Genomic DNA, 23,514 nt, shown 5'->3' with positions numbered 1-23,514 from the left:
TAGCATATTGTGGGGGCAAAAGTGGGAACAAACTGCCACCCTCGCCCCACCCCTAATCGCCGCCACTGCTAATCTAATTTTAAATAGGTAGTGCCTTCTGTCACGTTCTTTTTCTGCTGGAACCTCAAAAAAGATGCGCGTGGCAGTAGACTCGGTCTTTGTTTTATCGCGATTTCATCATGCAATTACGTCCGCACATACTGTGAAGTTGTAGCGATTACTTGCACAAAAATGTTTTAAGATTAGGTCCCTCAGCATTCTTCTAATAAAAAACCTAAATGCTCCCGTTGTTAGGTTAGGTTCTGTTAGCATTAAAATAATATCGCTAAATGCTTTCTAAAGAAAAAGGTTTTAAATTATATGTACATTAATTCCCACTTATCATAAACTTGCATTTATCTCGTCTTAATCTGTTCTTAAGATTTGTAACATTCTCTTAGCAGACGCATTACGTGGCAGGAGCAAATTTGACGCTTATTCTTACTGCTGACACGTGCGGCCTTTTAAATAGCACTCAAATTTTACACACACGTACTATTTACTTATCATGTACAATTGGTCATCACCGAAGCTAAGGTGCAGTATCCCGCTCTTTTTGCCATTTGTCAAATTATCCTGGTTTGCGATATACATATAATTCGTTCTAAGAAAAAATCTAAATTAGATGATTTATTTGAATAAAGTTTTAAAAAATGATGCTTTATATTTTTTGCAATAAAATCGTATTTTTAACATATAGCATGTGTCTTTATTTAGGTGAAATCATTATTATTTTCATCTGACATTACAACTAAGGTCACTTATGTTCTACACAAACAATAGTCGGAATCGGAAAGTAAGGATATCCTGTACAAGGAAGGTCTCTAGTGCAGCTTTTTAAGTTAAATTGACTGTTTAAACGTGCTGAAGTTGCTAATATACAATAATGTGATATATATATTTCTGTTAGAGTTGTGGTAAAGACAAGAAACATTTGTGTTTTGAAAAAATCGTTAACCGAGCTCTATACTGTTACATTGTGATAGTTTCGAGAAGCGTGTTTCAAATGTAAGAACCGGTAAGAACAGTCTACGCATGAAAAATGAGTCCAAAATTGTCAAGACAACACCAACAAATTGGGGAAGACTACCAAACATTATGCAGACTTTGTTTGAAGAAGACAAGTTTGAAGCTTGATATCTACCACGAGGAAGGAATACAAAGAGATATTCCAGGAAAAATACTAAACTGTCTATCGCTAATTGTAAGTAAAGTTGGCATGCATGTTAGTATAGAATATCGATCGTACACCTTCGAAAATTGTTCTTTTCTCTATTAATGTACATATTTCGATGTTTTACAAAGCCTGAAATGTGTTTCAATATGCGGAAACCACAAATAAATTAGATTTATCTCTGAAGTGGGACCAGCATACATTCAATAGCTCGTATCCCGCACCACTTTTTAAAAAGCAAATGTCCAATATGTGCAAATTCGAAGAATAACGTAAAGTTGCCATGGCCATCGAACCTATTTATTTATTTATGTACTGTTCATTATGTGTAGAAATGTACGTGATGTTGAACAGGTCAAACTACGATCAATATAAAACATAAAATGGTACCAGTTTCATAGATCGGAGACACATTAAAATCGCATATTTTGTGTTTAGCATGGTTCGTACTTAACAATTGTGTATTGCGGAACATAGTTCCAGGTGCCATTATGCTTTTTACAAGAAAACAAACGCAATTTTTCACATTTTGAGTGCTTTTCAATTTTACACAAGAAACTACATACGGAAATGAGTTTCTCCAAGGTTTTACAACGGTAATCGAGGTATTTTCTTTCATCGTGGAATATATTTGACCGGGAAATCGGAAATCATGTATTTTTCAAGAGAAATATCTTGCCGACGCACAATTGCCATTGCTTTCATTTGCTTGCCCAATAACAACCGGATGCTGCGTATGTTTGATGATGTAAAGCCCCTGTCAGTGTTTCAACCACACACCCCCTTTTTTTAACTATGCTTGCTTAACGTAAACAAATCTAACCTTTTCGGAAATGGTTCGTGGGGCTATCGGTCAGCTAACGTGCATAATGGTTCAAGGGGCTATCAGTCAGCTACCTGGGCTATACGTCAGCTACCCGTGCATAATGTCCACCGATGACGAACACGATGCTATAGTGCGCGTCAAATCTCCTGCATATGGCGATAGCCAATAGCAGCGCACTGCGGCGGTGCCATGTCGAAATCTCACACGTAAAAGAGACAGCGTGGTTGAGCGAAACACCTTGTCACGGAGAGCACGGAACATTAGATAATATAACATATAATAAACTTAATGGGAGAAAAGAACATACCTGATTATGCCAGAGGGACTGCCAGGAGTTCCTCGTCACTCCAACAACTGCCGTCGTTGTCCTCATCGTCACTACTTTCGCCCTCTGTGTCACTGTCCTTCAAATTTATTATAATTGGGTCCAAAATTTCATCCCGACCTATCTCCTATACAAAATCGTTTTCCTGTAATTGTTGTGCGTGTTTAACACAAGCCGCCCATTGTTCTTGTGTTACATTGTTAAGTTCTTCGTTAACAAGTCTTTCAACTTCCACAATTTTGAATGTACTGTTTCTATTGGCAACCTGACGCTTTACTTGAGCCCACACAAGCTCAATTGCATTGTACTGACAATGGTATGGCGGCAGTCTATAATCTGATGCCCCCTTTCATTAGCAAGTTGATCGAGCTCATATATTTTGTCCTGATTTTTAAACGGCAGAACACGTTGTAATAATTCTGCTTTAGTTTCTGTTTGTGAAAAATTTATTCCGCGTTCTGTAACCATTGTTGAATGTCAGTTTTGCGAGTAGAGGTGTTCGGAATTTTGTTAACTATTACGGAATGATAACTTGCATTATCCATAATAATTATGCTTCCTTCTTCCAAGTAATTAATGAACCTGTTCAGAAACCAGTCTTTAAATGTATAAGCTGTCATTTCATTGTGATAATCTGATGTCAATTTTGATCGAAATGCCCACTTACTCTCTGGTAAGAATCCCGTTTTCGCTGAACCTACATGACACACGATAAGACGGCTACCTTTCCCTACGGGTACCTTTAACCCACCATTTCTTGAGGTATCTTGCCAAATACTTTTTAATGTGTGGTTTTGATTTACCCATGTCTCATCAAGGTAAAAGATTGGTCTCGAATCACCAGACACTCGAATTTCGTGCATTGTACGAAGGAATTTTACCCTTGACGTAACAATGTCACTTCTCTCCATCAGAAATTTACGACCGTCGTTGGTTTTCCTGTACTTGAAGCCTAATTGTTTCAATATGCTCAAGGTGGAAGTTGTAGAGCCTTTGTAAGATATTTTGTCCCGTAAAGAGTACGTTATCTTTTTGGCAGTAGGAAATTCGCCACGATCGTAAAATTCAAAGACGGTTCTACGAACTACGTCTTTTTCAAAGTCATCTAAGTTTGTCGTTCTTTTCGGTACGTTAATGTGCTTTCTAGGTGATTGAAACATTGGAGCAGGCCCCGATCCACATGGTTTTGTCCCCGAACATATCCGAGAAACGGTAGCTTGATTCGCACCACACGCTTGAGCTGTTAGAGCCTGGCACTTCTTAAAGTCAATTTTACTTCTCTCTTCTTCACTCGAACATTTTTTAAAAAAAATGTACACCTGAAGAATCACCTGTCGTGCCTGGCTTCGTACAACACTGTATTTTTTCTCTCTTCTCTCGCTACCACTACCACTTGCAAACGCCCACTAAACACACGGAAAAAACGATCAGTGGCGGTATCCTCTTCGTCAACTTCTTATACCATCACCGGTAACGAATGTACCCTGTTCCCTTCGCTAATCGGAAAATTCGGAATGCAGCAGGAACGAAGGGAGAGCAAAAACGTTTATAATAACATTGCTTCTACAGAGGGAACGGTATAAGCTACAATCACGCTTGTTTTTCGTAGATACTCGCAAATTCATTATCTTTTAATATGTTGAACTATTGACACTTGAAATAATCTATTTATATCCGAGCGCCAGGTACACGATTCAGTAGCGAGGTGAAACAGGTTCTGAACTAGGCAACGCCGCACGTCTGTGATTCGCTGGTGCTGTTCAGCCTTTCAAGGCCATATGCAGGAGATTTGACGCGCACTCTAGGTATTATTCGGTGAAGAAGGTTGGGTAACAGATATAGTGAAAACACATTTCTTCAGATTTACAGGAGAACTGACAGGAAAGTACAGTATGCACCAAAATATACAGTACTGAACGCGTTCGAGGTGCGCAAGTTTCAATACTGTATATTTTGGCGGATACCCTACTTCCGGAATTGAGTTTCTGTGGACTTTTGGAAGCTGGGAATAGTGTCTTTTCCATTCGTGCAACTTATTCGGTTGGTAAATAATGTCATTTTTGACATTAATGTATTTCCGTTGCACGATAGCTCGTACCACCATTACAGTCAACTACGTGAATCAAATGTTCCATGGGTTCGAATATGTAACCCCCTGTCAGTGTAACAACCACGCAGTAGTTTTACCAGATGACGTGTGAGCGGGTTTTTTCTTTCCATTTAATGTTCTATGTTTGCCTAACCTAACCTTCCGTGATTGGTTTGTGGATCAATGTTAGCCTAAAAACTATCATTTTTCGGTTAATAAGTGTTAGTGTAGCAAGCAGGCGATAGTTTTACAAGATGACGTGTGAGAGTTTTTTTTTTCCAATTTAATTTCTATGTTTGCCTAACCTAAACTTCCGTGAATGGTTTGTGGATCAATTTTAGTTTAAAAACCTTTTGTGAATAGTTTGTGCGGCATTTTTCGGTTCATAAGTTTGGAAACGCTGCATATCAGCTGACGATAGACAACGTGAGTCAAGATTAGCAACACCATATTGTGTGTAATGAAAGCAAATTGGCAACGACCAATAAATCCTTGTAATGTGAAAAATTAAGCTTTTTTCAGTGAAACAAACATAATCCCAAGTGGAAAAATGTTCCGCTATGCATATAAGGTAAGTACAAATGTAAATAATTCGGAAATAAACGAGTTAAATGGGTTTTCACGGTAAAAGTTTACTATCAGGGTGGCTAGAAACAAGCAGAAATGAAATTCCCTGACTTTTCCAGGTTTTCCAGGACAAAATTTACATTTTTCCTTGACAATTACAAACTAAACAAAATCGATGTTTTTGCAAATGAAAATAATGAACTCATACAGATCCACGTATGGTTTTGTTAAGTACCAATATTATCTTCTTTGAAGTTGACTTAATTTCTCTATTCTCTATGATTTGAATTCAAACTGCAAAATAGTGAATTTGGAAAATTATTACAATTCACAAGCTACGGAAGGATTACGGAATTTTGTCATACCCCGTAAGTTTAAAATAAAATACTTGATTATTTTTAAAGTTACGACTAAATGAGATAAGAGTGAAGAGAGATTGATTAAGAAATACAATTTGTAATTTATCAGTCTCCTTATACATTCTCGGTATTATATGTTGATATTTTCACTGAGGTTTGGAACCCTCTGCTTGCAAAAACCATGAGTGCGGACTCATTTTCCAATGCATAAAGCTACTTCTCTTTTCTCTGTAAAGCAAACAACTTAATTCTTGCATATAAATGAAACAACTGAATCAAACAAAATAAAGTGTCATATTTCCTTACATTATCAATGGGATTTCTGCTTCAGTACAGGATATCCAAGTGAAGTACTGTGAAACTGACAACATGCAGTTATAATATTAATGCTGACGAAAAGGGTATGTAGGTATTAGAAATTTAACGCAAGGAATTTATAGAATTCATTGTATAGGTACCTGATTTACTTAACCACACATTAAAACAGGAAAACACTAATAATAAAAGCTTCTGAAAGTTCATATACGAGCGGCATCCTGAAAAAAGCTCCAATGGTGCCTATACACAGCACTAGAGGTCGGAGAGCGACACACACACATGCAGGAAGGAAGAAGTGGCATGTAGCTATAATATGGTACAGTTGTAATGCAGCTGTTTTAGGACAGTTCTAGGTTAAAGATTGCAGCTCTCACACAGTCTCCAACCGACTGCGATGTAGCCTACATTGCACGCTCAGAATTTGGCACAGAGCCACCATAAATCATGTGAGGTGTGCAGACCAGACGTTATGAGTGATTGTATGGTCAGACGATGGTGCAGACAATTCACGGAAGGCCAATTGAATGTGCACAACCCCATACAGCTGAGTACACACGGGCCCTTTGCATCACTTCAGGTGAGAGATCTTGAACCACTCCCTGAACAGCCCTGACCTTGAATGTACCGACTTTCATCTCTTTGCTTAACTGAAGAGGTTTCTGGCGGGGGGCAAGGATTTGACAGCTACGCTGCGGTAGAGATAGTTCCAGTCTTTGCTGTCAGACACATATACCATGGACATACAAAATTTAGTGCCATGCTACGACAAATACCAGAACAACGGTGGTGATTATGCCAAAAATTAGGTTAGGACTCACTGTTACTAATGCAATAAATTACAACTGATATTCTTGTTTTATTTATACCTAATCGGCAGACTCTTTGATATTTTGTTATTTTCTTTTCAAATAGGTGTATTTTTTTTTCTTTTTTACTATACAGTGTTATTTTTCCAAAATTCACATTTTCATTTTAGCGCATTTTCTGGCAAATATCTGAAATTATAACTTCGTAGGGTTTTAAAACTACTGTTTCAAATTGTAAGTCATATGGCTTACGCCTCTTCGTGAGAGTTTGATATCTTGAAAGTTATTTTCCATACCCCTTTTTTAATTTTAAGGTAAGAATTTTAGATAATGGAATTTTCCCCGTATATACTGAAGGGTGCATAATGACCATAAGTGGCGACGCACCCAAAAAATTAAAATCAATCAATCTCACGTGACGGATACCGATATATTATGGCACCAAAAATTAGCATTATGTTTTTTTGACTTGTTAGTGTTACGTTTCCCAAAATTCGCGTTTTTGATTTAGAACTTTTATCTGCCAGATATACCGAAACATAATACTCTATTGTGCTTTTAAACGATTATTTTATATTGTATGTCACATGGTCTACATATTTTCGTGACAGTTTGGTATGTTGGAACGGAGTTTTGAGGAAGTAAAAGTAAAGTGCTCGCCTGCATTTTTCCATGAAGGTGTATAGGGGTGTGGAGTTAGGGTCCCACACTTTCTTGATCACTGCCAAAGGTGGGAGTGATGTGATCAGCACCATGCTCCTGGCTACATTTATCCTTCAAAGTTTCCTCAAGGTACCAGCTTCATATTATGCTGGGTAGGTGCCAGAGCAGTTTAAATAGGTGGAAAACATCCCAGTTCTCCCCTGCAGGGGATCGACTCCGGGTCTCTCGCATAGTCGTCACATGCCCTAACGACTGAGCTCCATTATTACTCGCTTGACAAATGCCGATGGTGCGTACTTAGCTTGGTAATTCAAAACATATCTCGTGCAACAAATACGAAGATGTGGCTCTCGTGTGACGTTAGATACACACTCGATCTCCTGTTAGAACCCTGCCACTTTGCTCTGTGATGCAAATGGTTTCGATAGAAGTTGAAAAAATCGTGGGAAATGCATGATTTAATGTGGCTGTCGGAATTATTCCATGTACGTATAACTCTATAGTTTACTCTTGAGTAAAATGTTGGAAAACTTGCATGTTCTATGTACACAAACATGGCCTAGAAAAGACAAGAATGTTGGATTTCATGGAATTTTTCGTTGTTTTAGGACATTTCTTTAAAAAAAATTGCTCAAAACGCCAACAATTCGCATTTTATGCCAAATTCGCGTTATTCTGATATTTCGAACAGGCGAAAAATGTGTCCAGACATCACTGCACATTCCTAAACATAACTTCGCAGCAATTACCAGTTTTCACGGTTTTGGCGTTTGTGGTTCCCTACTAATCGGAAATTACTTTCTGGCACCCCTCGTATCATACAGTAGATGGAAAGTGAAAATTTAGCAGGGCAGGCAGAGAAAAGTCAATTCTTGAAGAAAGTGATTTGCTTTTATGATTGAATGATTCGAGTAAATATGATATTAAAATATTTACTTATTTATTTATTTCATAATATTGGACATTAACTTCACTCAGTGAGAGATTAATGACCATCTCTCACAGGTTTAAACAGACAGGACAGAGAGTGGCGTTAATTTCATTACAATACTAGTGTTGCAGTAAATTTGAGGTTGCAAGCATGCACTTGCCAATTTTTATAACGTTCACCAATGCAGATTTATGTTTCACTTTTTCGTGATAGTATTCAATATATATCCCGTTTGGTTGGAGTCTTCTTTATATATAAAAATAGTGCAATGTCATTGTAAACGTATGTTAACTTGTGCGAAACCAGTAATACATCAGGGTGATGAAAGAAAACCTTTGTAAGCACTGCTACATTAAATAAGGTGAAGTGAGCCAAAAGAGTAATAAAATTCCAGCAGCATATTTTCAGTCTAAAGCTCTTCTTGTTTATGCATGCGATTTTTGGTGGATGTTGCAGTCCATGCAATTTCTGTCGCATGTTGTAGTGAGATACTTTGTCGGGTGCCGATATTCGACAAAAATAGTATGTATCAATAGGACCTTATTTTTTCCCATGTTCCTTCAGTTTGCCCGCTCTTATCCCCTCCATCTGTTGACAAGTCCCCTTACTACTACAATACGGACAAGAAAAAATGATAATTCAATGCATTTTCCACGTAATATTCAGAGGCCTAACCTTTACTCCTCCGATGATACCATATGGTATCATCAAAGTAAGGTCAACTGGCCCAGTGATACCATATGGTACCATGGTGCTGATTACGAAATGAATGTGCTTTTTGGACCTTCGTACTCTTATGTTTGGGTGGAAACTCTGACACAGGTCTGGAGCAAACCTGGGAAATTCATATTGATGACCAACCTCGCCCCTCTCCGTAATATCAAAGTCACATTTCCGAACAGAGTTTCATATTTTGGCTCATTATTCAACTTGTACGGCACCCAGGAATATGAAGAAACATGTTTCATTCTCTTTGGAAACGCCCATTTCTTGAAGGAAGAAGGTTTGCGCATTCTCCCCAAAATAGCGGGAAAAGAGGGGCAAACTACAGATTTTTATGTTTTTTTTTCATTGAAATTCGGTGGTCACGTCCCCAAAACCCTTCCTCGGTTCGGCGTTCTGAATTGTTCACGGTTGCATGTTCTGATGTTTTAGCTGCAAAACAAAACTTATCCGAAGTAGATTGCTCCGATAGTGCCCAAGTTGTAACAATTCCTCCAAAAATGCAAATTACCTATTTTTCGTTAAAAAAACAAAACAATATCACATTTTGGCTTATTATTCAACTTGTATGGCACCCAAGAACATGAAACATGTTTCATTCTCTTTGGAAACGCCCATTTCTTGAAGGAAGAAGGTTTGCGCATTCTCCCCAAAATAGCGGGAGAAGAGGGGCAAACTACAGATTTGTTTTTTTTTTTCATTGAAATTCGGTGGTCGCGCCCCCAAAACACTTCCTCAGTTCGGCGTTCTGAATTGTACACAGTTGCATGCTCTGATGTTTTAGCTGCAAAACAAAACTTATCCGAAGTAGATTGCTCCGATAGTGCCCAAGTTGTAACAATTTTCCTCCAAAAATGCAAATTACCTATTTTTCGTAAAAAAAAAACCAATATATCATTTTGGTTTATTATTCAACTTGTATGGCATCCAAGAACATGAAATATGTTTCATTCTCTTGTGAAATGTCCATTCTTTGAAAAGAATACAAAGTTCGCACCTTCTCTCCAAAATAGTGGGAGAAGAGGGGCCAAAGTTCAGATTCTTATTTTTTCGTTTCGTCAATTTTTGACATTCTTACTTACCCATGTGCTTCGCGGAACATTCTGTGAATGGTTTTTGGCGCTATCCATCCCGGAATCGGTGGGAAATTTAAAGTAAAGAATTATTTTAGTTTGAAATTTTTGAATCCAAATTTCCCAGAGATTCCGGGCTCCGCCTCCGGGGTAATTGGCCTACCGCCCCCAACCGCTAACGTGGCCCCGCCTCCACTCCATTACGGCTCCCCGGCTTTCTCTATAGACTCCCTGTTAAGGGCATGTTAGTCATCTGCCCAAACTTTTTAATTTGAAGAAATCAGTTTCCAGGATACGGAAAACTTACCTGAATTTCACACACATCACCTTCCCGATGTTGGACAATACTACAGGAATTTATTACGGCAAGTAAGTTTCTTCTGTATAAATGAAGAAATCTGTCCGAAGGATAGTAAACAAGTACAGAAATCAGTTTCCAGGATACGGAAAACTTACCTGAATTTCACACAAAACACCTTCCCAATGTTAGACATTACTACAGGAACTTATTATGGTAAGTAGTTTCTTCTGTACAAATGAAGAAATCAGTCTGACGGATAGTAAATAAGTATTGTCTAACATCGGGAAAGTGTTTTGTGTGATGTGGGAATGTATGATAGGGGAAATTCACGTTCATTGTTGAAAATTAATTATCTGACGGACAATAGCCTTTGGCGCGCACACCTTCGTACATCATCACCCGTCGTGATTGTGTTTTGTTCATGTTCATTGGGTATCCAGTGTTTCGAACTGTCTGTCTTTGCAACGGAACTTAGAAACATGGTGTGTCGTGGATGGGTGGTGAAATTCGTACTGGGTGTGGAAGATCCAGTGATTTTTTTAATTTAATTGAACACTGGATCGTGAAGAAAGGAAAGGAATGTCGAAAATGTGGCAGTGAATGTAAGCGACTCGTTAGAAGGAATGGGCTGTGGGTATATGCCTATTGCCTAATATTACGCGTCGTGGATGCGTGGTTAAATTCAGGTAAGTGTACACGCCATATTGTGTCTCTGTAATAAGTCCACTCGCAATCCCAGAAATGACGTATCTTTCATACCACGGCACGGGGCCAGACACCATTATTGGTATGGGAAACCGGTCGTGACTTACTTAGGGTCCAGGCTTTTTAGTTCGGTACTGAGACTGTCGTTTATTGTCGTACTAGTGCGAGGCGGAGATAAATTCCTTCAAATGTTACACTTTTCGGTTTACCTTAGATATGTAGACTCGAACAATAATAAACACTATTAGCATTATACAGATACCTGAAAAACATCAAATAATAACACTGACGAACGGTAAAAATATGAATATATTGTATGAACAAAAATATTGGAATTAACAAACTGTTTACATCGCCTCCTCAATCACTCTCTCTCATTCGTACTTCTGAGGAATTTTACATGTGAATATACGTACAAATCATGGATCTGATCAACATACCATTTCCTTTTTGTTTGAACCTTTACGTGAATTTAGGTCATTAGTCTGCCTGCTCCTGTGCTCTTTTAAATCAAATATGCACCAGCCCTCGGAAAGCAGTTACCTAAAACAATTTGGTCGGCGTGGTTAAACCTTTCGTTCGAATGAACGTACGCATCAAGTTGTAAGCACAACATTTACCAAGTTTATCGGACGGGGGTAATACATACAAGCCTCTCTCGTCCGTTGAGAACAAATACACCTTTACATAGTGATGCAAAACTTAGTCGGCTCCAGCTGCCGGAATACACAAATCAATCTTTGGCGCGAGCAAAAATTTCAACAAAAACCACTATACAATAAAGAATACTACACTCGCATGCAATATAAAATACGCTTTCCACAAATAAAAAAGACTAATCGATCAACTATTGACAAGCTAAATGACGCAACGGGCCGGTCGGTTACACAAAAAATGGAGCACACTTTGACAATTTACACGAAAAATTAACATAATGGAATGGAGCTTCTAACTCTGAATGCAGACAATCAAATTATTACATATGAACCTGAAATGACCTTTTATATAACATTACTAAAATATATCAGACACTGAAGTTAGGTTCGGGGTTCCTGAGTCACTTTGCAAATAGGTGAGACTTCGACGTTTACGGTACGGCGTTGATACAAAAAATACATGCTTACATGGACATAGACCATCTGAAGAATACTCTACCGGACTCTGCTACATCGTGTGATCGTTTATCTTTCTTGGATGCGGGCTTTGCAGTGAAAATGTTCTTTGTGGTCGAACGTGGCGAAGGATGATTGTGACGATATTGGGCACTTTCATAGAAGGACACGTGTCCCTCTTCTCACAAGCGTCGGCTGCACGTGATCACGCGTCGGTCCAGAATCTCTCTAATGCGTTCGGCATCAATCAAACGTCGTCCTGGAATAATCTCTCTCTCTCTCTCTCTCTCTCAATTGGGCTTTCGTCAGGCACTGATCTAGAGTCATCCTTCCCTCTCTCTCTGGTAACGGGCTTCTGTTGGACGTCGAACTGGAAACGTCCTTCTGGGCATCGGACAATGTTGGGCTTTGCGGCGCTGAGTGTGTCATTTGTCGGTCATCGGCGTTGGCTTCTCCGGATGGTGACGGTGCATCGTTGCAGGCATTGGGGAAGGCAATGGCCTCCCTTCTGTACCTTTTTAGCCACCTATTTTTATGGTAGTCCACGCTTGTTAAAAACAAACCACCGCGTAATGCTTCACCAAATAAAGCGCACACTGGTAACTCACTATCGGTAACTCTCTCACGGTACGCAAGAAAAACAAAGTCCACGGAGACAAAACAATAGTCACGCGAGAGTGTAGCGTGGAGACGCTGTCTCTACAAAATCCGGGTAAAAACTTTGTGTTGAACTCAAAGTCCTGTAGATTTATACCAGATTCAAAATTGTCTGTTGAAAAACACGTTAGAGTGGCTTGGCTTGGGTTCCCAAAGAGATGGAAATGACCCCGGTCCATTGTCTCGAAATGCGATCACAAGGCGCATCCTCTGTTCTTTCTAGCTTGGGTTCCATCTGATTATCCTGGTCATCCGTGAAAAATAGTTTCGGCCTCCCACGGCAAATTCTCCGTTGGTCCCGACGAAAATAAGTCTTCCCTTTCTCCGTGACGTCCCGTTCCGGTGCAAATATGCCATGCACTTTGCCATATTGACTGTCACTCGAAAACCCATCTCCCAACTCCCAACGTCTGGCTCAGATACAAATTTTTCCACAAAATAAACGAAACGTCGCACTTTACATTTAAACATAATAGAATCAATAAACAAAAGTGATTAATATCGATCAGTATTTGTTCACATGTCACCGGATACCGTGACATCTCAGGCAAGTGAAAAGACTAAGAGAAAGAAGTACTCGTAATGTGAAAAATTGCAATCACATTGATGAAAAAAAACGTCGATACAATTTAAGGAATGTTCTGCGAAGCAGTTAGGTAAGTACAAATGTCAAAAATTGATGAAACTACGAAGTTATAGGTGTCCGAAGGATAGTAAATTTTTACCTCGAATGGTTCGTACTTACCAGTTTGTGTATTGCAGAACATAGTACAATGTGCCATTATGCTTTTTACATGAAAACAAACTCAATTTTTCACATAGTGATTTTTTTATTCCTTTCTTCGCTTCCGTAACACACATCTTGACTCACATTGTAGGTATGCAGTGTTTCCAACCCTCTTCACCAAAAATTAACTACTATAGTGTTCGTCACCGGTGGGAATTTGCTGGTAACTTCCGTTTTGTAGTGCGTTCAGATCTCCTTATGGTTTCTGAGTGAGCGTATGTTGTTTAAAACCTGTAAGGTAAAAATCCAAGTAAGGAAGTTGGTCCCCTGCTATTCTCCAGCTGAAGTAGTACTATGATGATAGAAAGGTGGTCACAATATATTGCTGTTTCGGAAGCCTGTCAACAAGCGAAGTGGATTAAACAATTAATCAAGGAAATGAAAGATGATTGTATTGAACGAATTGTAATGTATGAAGACAATCAAAGCTGTATTAAAATGATTGAAAGTGAAAATGTAAACACTAGAAGAAAGCATATGCATGTAAAATATAATTTTTTTCGAAATTTTGTCACAATGGTCAAATAACATGAAAGTATTGTCCAACAGATATTATGATTGCTGATATTTTGACAAAACCATTACAAGTTGTCTGAAACGTCTAGAAATTGCAAAATAGGCAAAAATACCACAACACCAAATTTTAACTATGTTTGCCTAACCCAACCCAACCGAAACTAACCTAACCACACGTCAATGGTTCGTGGGGCTCGCGTCAATGGTTCGCAATTATTTTGCAATTTCTATATCCTGATACTACCACGACAAGAAATTTTAACTATGTTTGCCTAACCTAATTGTACATTATGCATGGGTAGCTGACGGATAGCCTGGATAGCTGACTGATAGCCCCACGAACCATTATGCATGGTAGCTGATGGATAGCCCCACAAACCATTTCCGATATGGTTATGTTAGGCAAGCATAGTGAAAAAAAAATAGTCTGGTTTTTTCGTTGGTCCGCAGATACGCAAAGGGGTTGGAAACACTGACAGGGGCTTACATATGTACCGAACTGGGTATGATTTAAGATGACCGGACCCCCCTCCGATTTTATTCATATTTGACATACTTACTAATTGAGGCCTGCTAATGACGAATCTGAAGTTAAAATTTGTCGGAAAAGTCTAGAAATTGCAAAATAATTGTGAACCATTGATGCTAGCTCCACGAACCATTGACGTGTGGTTACGTTAGTTTCTTTGCTTTTACATTCAAAGGGGCTAAGTCTGGTGAGTATGGCAGGTGGGGCAAGAATAACCAGCCAAGTGCAGAAATGGTGTTTCTGATGCCTTTCGCTACAGCGCCTTGAATAACGTAGTGTTTAAAACGAACCAAAAAACTGGTTCCTCGAGAGGATGACAAGTAGATGGCAGTGCGATCGACCCAGGTGCTAATTTTGTTATGAAAGTAATGCGGCTTAGTTAGTTTTTGGAATATATTGTGTAGATTTGTTTCTCTAGAAAGGCGGTAAGTGAATTGATGGAAACAGTTATATTTGTGGAGTGATTTGCAGTCACGAAATGGCATTAATTTGGAAAGAAAAGTAAAATAAAATTAATAAATAAATAGCATGCGTAACACACGAAGAAACATCGCAAAGTGATTCCGGACGTCAGGTGTTGGATTGTGTACTAGAGTTTTATTTTTCTATGTTATTAGAATATAAATAGTATCCTGAGAGATATTTCATACCGAGGCGACAAACCACAAATGTCGCTTGAAAGCGAGCAGTCGGAAATCAATGCAGGCTTTCGAACCGTAGGGACAAAAGCTCTGACTGCACCGTTTCCTCAAGGATATTTTACACCAAAGCGACATGCGACAAACGATATGAGGATTTCACACCAAAGCAACACGGGTCATTCGGTCCAAGGCAACTTTCATACCGAAGTGACACATGTTGCTTGGAAAGGAGCAATCAAGAGCAACATTTCACATCGTAGCGGCATGACGGGAAGCACAGGCAGGCCCGTAGCTAGAATTGATTTCCAGGGGGGCTTGATAAACCAAGTCTATTTTCAAAAGTTTAACAGTGTTAAATGAAAGTAAATTATGTGTGTGTGGGAGGGGGAGGGAAGTCATTAAGTTACATAAAGTTTATAAATATCACACAAATACTACATTTTTATATATATTTTAAAATATAGCTTAAGTGTTAATTGGCTGCTACTGAAATCATCCCTTACTACACACTAAATACTACGTTTGATGATACAAATATTTATATCACACAAGGGAAAATGGACAATATTCAATCATAGTGCCTTAGCGTGCATTCCACTCCCCGACCGAAACAATAGAACTCCCCTTCGTTCCCAAAACTTGGGAGATGTTGACCTTTGACACAGATGAGGAGGTAATTTGCATAATGACGTCAAAGTCACAGATTTCTGTATAAATAGGAGATCGCAACAGGGGCAACGAAGGTACAAATAAAGAGGCTCTCCTATGGAAGAACTTTCTAAAGCCTAAAGAATCTTCTAAATACTTGCAGCTACTTAGACGACTTCTTATAAATAAGATGAATGAATGTAATAGCTGCTGTTCATGCTCCCTGAATTTATCCTTCACCAAAGTTGTGAGCAAGATAATATCCGCTGTCTACATTTTCACTCTTCACTGCAAACAAATTACATAACAAAGTTTTACTAATGTTAAGGGGGCTGACCTCAGTGCCAGGGGGGCTGACGGTAGTTCCAGGGGGGGCTCAGCCCCCCCCCCTGGCCTCTGCCTGGCTACGGGCCTGAGCACAGGCCAGCGTTCGGTTGGTGAAATCCTCAAGCGATAAGTGTCGCGTGCCGCTTGTCGCTTTGGTGCGCAATCTCACTAAAGCAAGACACTCATTGCATCGCGTATGCGCGAACAACAAACCACGGCAACATGTTGCAAGCTATTGAGGAAATGGCCCAGTTTGAGCGACGCAGAAGCGACAAAGCGACACGTGTGGCTTATCGTGTCGCCTAGATGTGTTGTTGTAATGTGTGGTTTATTGTGTCGCCTATATGTTGTTCGCAAGCAACGCTTGCTAATAGACTGAAGGCACCATGTCGCTTGTCACTTAGTTGGGAACTCCCCCTGTAGCGTGTCGCTTCGGTCTCAGCACCCTTCCTTTAAGAAGCTTTCCGACCGAAGTAACAAGTAGCCTGCGAATACACCATATGAACATGTCGTTTGCTGTTTGGACCCTCATGTGCAATGAATGCTGTTTTACAGTCTGGAAGTGTGTGTGACAGTGTGAACATCCCGTGTCGCTTGTCCCATTGGTTTGAAAGTTGCCTTACACTCATGTCGATGGCACTAAGAAAGTTTTGTGGGGTTCCCCTTGTCGTTTCATGCAATCATCATTATCATCATCGCCGCGATTAGTTTAAAGCGGAAGAAAAGAGACAGTAAATATCAAAAATACAAATGCTTCAGTGTGTATATCTTTAAAAGAAATGATGATGATGATAATAATAATGAACCTAATTCATACACAAAAATTTAGTTGCCAAGAACATTCCACGCGTATTTTTTCTCCCGTATTATTAACGAAAGTATGACGATAACAGGACGTGGTCGACTGTCTAGAATGTTCGTCAATATCTTCGCGACCACTGTACCAAATATCATTGCAATTACCACATTCATAGAAATGCTTCATGTAAAAGAATCAGACGTTGCAGCGAAAACTCCATTTACTTCCATTATAAGCAGTCGAACACCAAGCACCGGGGTCAACACCAGCGCCTCTAGCGGATCATTTTCGAGTGGAACCAGCCTGAGAGCGCAGAAGCATGCCGTTTTCCACACTACGTTATTCTAGGCGCTGTACTTTCGCTGTGTATGATGAGGCGTTGTCGTGTTGCAAAATCACTTTTCCATGTCTTGTCGCCCCATCTGAGTACTTTTCGATCAATGCATGGTTCAAATTGATGAGTTGTTGACGGTAGCGAACGGCATTCACTGTTTCACCTGGTTTCAGAAGCTCATGGTACACCACACCCTTCTAATCCCACGAAATGCTTAGCATTTCTTCCTTCTGAAGCGATTCGGTTTTGCGGTTGATGTTGAAGGTTGTCCTGGGTCAACCCATGACTTTTTGCATTTTGGGTTCTCGAAGTAGATCCATTTTTCGTCCCGTCACTATCCAATACAAGAAATACTTTCTTTCATGCCGAGAAAGCAACACATCACACACAGTTTTTGGCTTTTCCATTTGTCTGTCGTTCAGATGATGTGGGACCCATTTTCCTGCCTTCTGGATCTTTCCCATCTCACGAAGACGATCGGATATGGTTTGGCGACCAACATTTAACTTCTCTGCCAGTTGTTGTTGCGTTTGCGTATAGTCTTCGTCCAACAGATCTTGCAATTCGGCATCTTAGAATTTTTTCGGCTGGCCCGGGCGATCTTTCTCTTTCAAGTAGAAATCACCACTTTTGAATCGTCGAAACCAACGCACACACGCGTCTTGCATTAGGACATTGTCACCGTACGTTTCCACAAGGATATGATGGCTTTCACTCTCGTTTTTCTTTTGATTGAACAAGAAAAGCAGGACTTGCAGCACATGCTCCTTATTAGGTTTCAAGGTCAACATGTGTCCCATACAAACCCAATATCATGATCACTCGCACTCGGTTGGACATCCACAGTGTTTTGACAGGTACTGTCCTGGCAACACACTGCCGTAACAGTTGAGACTGTGCAACAACCCTTGCTTTCAGCACCATCCAGTGATGAAATTAAGAATTATTAACCGGCATACCTGGTAGTCAAATTAGATATATTATACAATGAAAGTTCATACACATGTAAGCCAGAACAACAATAAACACATACATGTGTATCCGTTGCATACGCTGCTGTTCTACAGAAAAAAGGAAACAAGATACACAGACTAACAAAACATCGTAGGCTACATGCAGTGTCTCATCTCTTGACTTTATGTGTGTTGTTTCTATATACCTTGTATAACGTCTTTGATACTACTACTACTACTATTATTATTCTTACGTTTATCCTGGTAATTGCTCCCCCAGGCAAAAATTCTTGGTTGCACCTCTGGAGAATAGCTATGATGATTTTCGTAATGGATAAAAACATGAATAATGTTGGCCCCATTTCCCCCCCCCCCCCCCAAGTGGAAGAATGAAACTAAAGTAAGAATCACGAACCTTCCGACCTTCTGTAAACAACCGTCTCACTTCGAGTAACATATCACTCCACGCCAGCTGTTCATGAATGGTGCGGCCATCATATGCTGCTCACTCGCAACCTTTAATTTTACGTGACATGAAAAAACGTATTCTTATTTTAACTGATAATCTACACATTGAAGTATAATAAATTTTCTAGAAGTGATTATGTGTTCATGTTCAAGAATGAACATATTTTTCTATGCCAAAAGTTTAATTAATCTGACACTGGGTTAACAGATCCCCCTTCCCCCCTCATCTCTCAGTATGACAGCGCCAAAGTTATACAAGAGAGAGAGAGAGAGAGAGATAGATATAGATAGATAGAGGTAGGTAGGTAGGTAGGTGTGTGTGTGTGTGTGTGTGTGTATATATATATATTCGTTTCAGTAATTCAAGCCTTTTGGTTTTATTTCCACCAAATTATTGCCCTTTCTCCTTTGTGCAACAAATATACCGCCAGTTTTAGCAGAAGCTAAACAAAGATAAACCGTGGAATAAAAAGAGATTGTTTATCTTTCTCTCGGTTTCTCGTGCACTAGAAAACAAGAAGACGATAATAAGCACATTATTTATGCACGTCTCATGCAAGTAATGTATTTTCTTACCTTGATTCAGCAGTTCCTTTTTGAACTTGAGGCATTTTCGGCGCTAGACATCATCCCGTCAGAGTACGGTCTGTCAAATTTGCTTGCAAAAAAGGAACTCAACGTGGCACAAGAGGTGATTTAACGTCGACTGCTAAAATTGGGGATATCATCATCAATCATCGCTATCAACATCTTCTCCACAGTGGACAGGACGGCTCTTTGATTGAAAGAATACGAAAGCACCTTGCGTTGTATTGCATTTATCTCAAAATCAGTGTACTTGTTTATACGAGCAACAACGTGTTTTTTTCGCAGGACTCACAACTTGACCGGTCGTTTTACTTTCTTTCACCACGCCGAAAATACAAAGACGCAGACACACAATTACACTTGGACACCAACTTCACTGCTTGCTCAGGATAGCACCGACACAACGTCACATAAACGTTAAGAACAACCTGCTTCTTGCCACTTTTCAAACTGCTGTATTTCCGAAAGACTTCTCTGAAAACAAGGGAGACGTTTCTCCTTCCTGCACGCATGGAAGTCGCCATGTTCGAAACTGGCGCTATTTTCTTGCTGTTCACGTGATCGATTGTAATTTATACAATAATCACGTATTATTATTATAAACAGAAACCTTTAATGAAAATATATTTTAAAATGTATAATCCAATGTAATTTACACGTGTTTCTTCCATTAGCGTACTTTCATAGAACGGACTACATGATGCGGAAGAAATCCGTTATTAGGCTGTTGCCAACCACAATACTTCTCACTAAGTCAAGTACAGAAACGGAAGTGGTATGTCGATTGTCGGCATATGGTAGTGTGATTTCACATTGTCAGTGACGATCCTCCGGGGATAGTGAAAGATAGTGACATCCTCACACTTCGGAATACTTTTGCAGGTGAAGGAGGGCAGTCCGTAGGGTGAGGGAGGTTGATTTAAGATGAACACCTCACAACAAGAGAGAAGAAAAATGTGACAATATTTAAAAATTCACCCCCAAATATGCATTTTATTTTATATGTAGCGTACAATAAAATGTGACTGCCTCAAAATATTTCTCTATTCTACAGTCTTCTTTCCCCACTTTTATGCTTCTCTAAGTTGCCATTTTAGTTTCCCTTGGTGTCTGCTGCATAATTATTAATTTAGTCAATCAAATCATATGTATTACCTTACTTTCATTATCTATAATAATAAATCATAACACTTTCCAACATCAAATAAATTTAATGAAGAAACCCCGGTTTCAAAACGTAATTTATCTCATGTGTCACACTTCTAGCAAGGTTTTTTTTAGTAAAATATGAGAGAAAATTAATCCTTTGGTACGGAACCGTCTTACTTCTGGGGGATAAGATGTACATTTTGTATTTGATTTTTTTAATTTAGCGTTGCTTTTCTTCCACTTTTGGCTAATCCCGACGATGAGAATGAGTGATCGTCAGATGAAATTGATGAAGGGACACTCACAAATAACACCCATGCCGGGATTCGAGCCAGGGAACTTCGGTCATGAGTCTGAAAGTCGGCCACCACGCAAGATGTACATTTTTTTAACTTTGTTTTTAACATACATTCAATAACTTTCAACAGGTCATCACTCAGTGATAAACTGCTTATTCCGCATCTGTTGACAAATGGAATGTTTTTGCACCTTGTAGGCTATGTGGATTATTTTTTCCTCATAAGTTTGCAACACTGTTAGGGTACACGTGCTTTTGTTTACAGAAGGTCTTAAGTTCTATGATTCTCACTTTAGGCCTATGTGCATGTTGTCAGTTTCACAGTACTTCACTTGGATATACTGTACTGAAGCAGAAATCCCTTTGATAATTAAGGAAATATGACACTTTCTTTTGTTCAATTCAATTGTTTCAGTTATATGCAAGAGTTAAGTTGTTTGCTTTACAGAGAAGAGAGAAGTAGCTTTATGCATCGAAAAATAGTCCGCACTCACAGTTCTTGCAAGCAGAGGGTTCCAAACCTAAGTGGAAATATCAACATATAATACCGAGAATGTATAAGGAGACTGATAAATTACAAATTGTATTTCTTAATCAATCACTCTTCACTCTTATCTCATTTAGTCGTAACTTTAAAAATAATCAAGTATTTTATTTTAAACTTACTGCGTATGAAAAAATTCCGTAATCCTGCCGTAGCTTGTGAATTGTAATAATTTTCCAAATTCACTAATTCAAATCATAGAGAATATAGAAATGAAGTCGATTTCATATAAGATAATATTGGTGCTTAAGAAATCCATACCTGCATCTGTATGAGTTTATTATTTCCATTTGCAAAAACATCGATTTAGTTTAGTTTGTAATCGTCATGGAAAAATGTAAATTTTGTCCTGGAAAAGTCAGGGAATTTCATTCCTGCTTGTTTGTGGCCACCCTGTTATTTGTCTTTTACATCGCATTGCAAGGGTGTAATTTGTCTTTTACATCACATATATGGGTGTAACTTGGGGCCAAACTTTGAGTTGGAACCACTTTATCATAACTCTTTTACTACATGAATATTAGCTAACCTTTGTTTCTCTTACCAGCTCCCAGAATTCAACCAGTGGTACATTACTATGCATTTTCTCGAAATCAACAAGTAGCAAGTGCAGTGTTGACGGCAAGCAGTTTTCTTTTTCTATTGTCTTCAATAAGAAGATTATCACTATATTTTATTATTGCTATGTTACTATTGGTTGCTTATTTTGTAAATGGTTGTTTCAAATATTTTTTTTTGTTTTTCGTGGGTTGATTGTTTTTCCCATTGTTATTTTGAACAGGTTACTGAAGATGACAACCTACCAAAGTTTGTGTGCGTGTCATGCATAGACAAATTGGACAACTTCCAAGACTTCCGAGACATGTGCCATGAGTCGGAGAATCTTCTCACCAACTATGTTTCAGCAGTGGAAGAATGCAACCGCACCAAGCAACAGTATAAAGTAAGTGCAATCATGTACAGTATGGGCCATCATTTATGAAGTGAACACATGTTTCCGTAACTTATTCAGTTGCTATTTTTCATTTCATTTTAAATATTTTGTTAGTGGTATGCCAGCGTAAAAAAATTACCAGCGCTTATGTAAGCATTTAGTTCGGAAACGAGAATCGAATGTATTAACCTTATAATGAATTAAGTGTTCATGTAATTTGATTTATTTTACAGTGGAACCTCGATTGTACGTCTTTCTCAGGATCAAGCTGAAAAAAACAACTTAAAATGCAGGGAAACTTAAAATTGAGAAAAAATTTATGCCGTTTTGCTATGTTGGGACTATCAAGAATGAATGTATAATGTGGGATAATTTATAATCAGGGATCTTAAAATTAAGGTTCTACTAAAGCCACTTTTGGGTAATTACGATGCTGGGGATAAATGGTAATAGGATGAGATGAATGAAGGGACCAACACATGTATGGATGACACAGAACAACCTCCCCCCCCCCCCAGAGGATTACACTGGCTAAGATTCCAGGTGCCAGAGCCTTGTTAACCTGCAAAAATTATTTGTTCATCTCCTGATTTGTATCTTGCGGTATGACCTGGAAAATGTATGATTCAATTGTCATTGAAGCAGAGCATTCATGATCCAACAAAATCAACAACTGAAAGTTGTTGAACAACGTTCTTATCTTGAAAGGTCTTAAATTGCAACCATACACGATCAAAGAGAAAATTAACAATTTCACATTTTACTAAAATGGTGGCAGTGTGTGACATGTAACATAATGACAAAATAATTTCATATGATCTCATTTCCACAGATATTCATATACATAACTGTTTTTCAATTTGTTTATCATTACCACAGTTTAAGATCAACACAAAATATTACACAAGGTTTGTCCCAAAGGTAATAATACTAATTCTGTGAAAATAGTTTTATTGAAACTAGGTTGAAGTACACTTAATATTCCTCAAAGTAGGAACTTTGAGCATCCATATAGTGGTTCTAACGTTGCTGCCACCCTTCATAACAGCACAGAAAGTCTTGACCCTAGATGTCTTGCAGAGCACTCGTCGCGGCTGCTTGGACATTTACAATCATCCCAAAACTGTGTCTTTTAAGGTAGAATTTGATCTTTGGGAACAAAAAGAAGTCGCCTGTGGCCAGGTCCAGAATGTACGGTGGGTGGGGAAACGTTGCAACAATTTTTTTGGCCAGAAGTTCCTTCACTTGCAGTGATGAGTGAGAAGGCACCTTGTCATGGTGAAGAAACCAGGTGTCAGCATTTTCAAATGTTCCGAAATAATACGATATGC

The 23,514-nt window shown here is 38.9% G+C and overlaps 1 protein-coding gene across 14 annotated transcripts in view; it reads left to right on the top strand.

The window, feature by feature from the left end:
• The first annotated feature begins 823 nt into the window (after positions 1 to 823).
• LOC145992069 (uncharacterized) overlaps positions 824 to 23,514 on the top strand; it is a 343,509-nt gene continuing 320,818 nt past the window's right edge. For all 14 annotated transcript variants that reach the window (XM_083128250.1, XM_083128242.1, XM_083128246.1 and 11 more), the window contains exons 1-2: positions 824 to 1,243; positions 22,031 to 22,192. In XM_083128250.1, the coding sequence (XP_082984376.1) occupies positions 1,082 to 1,243; positions 22,031 to 22,192 (324 nt within the window). In that variant the 5' untranslated portion in view covers positions 824 to 1,081. The remainder of the gene's footprint in view (positions 1,244 to 22,030; positions 22,193 to 23,514) is intronic.

This window comes from Lepisma saccharinum, chromosome 9, assembly GCF_977018435.1.
Source record: "Lepisma saccharinum chromosome 9, izLepSacc3.1, whole genome shotgun sequence".
In the NCBI taxonomy this organism is placed as follows: domain Eukaryota; kingdom Metazoa; phylum Arthropoda; class Insecta; order Zygentoma; family Lepismatidae; genus Lepisma; species Lepisma saccharinum.
Note: the sequence above shows the minus strand (reverse complement) of the source record. Positions and strands in the feature narration are given on the sequence as shown.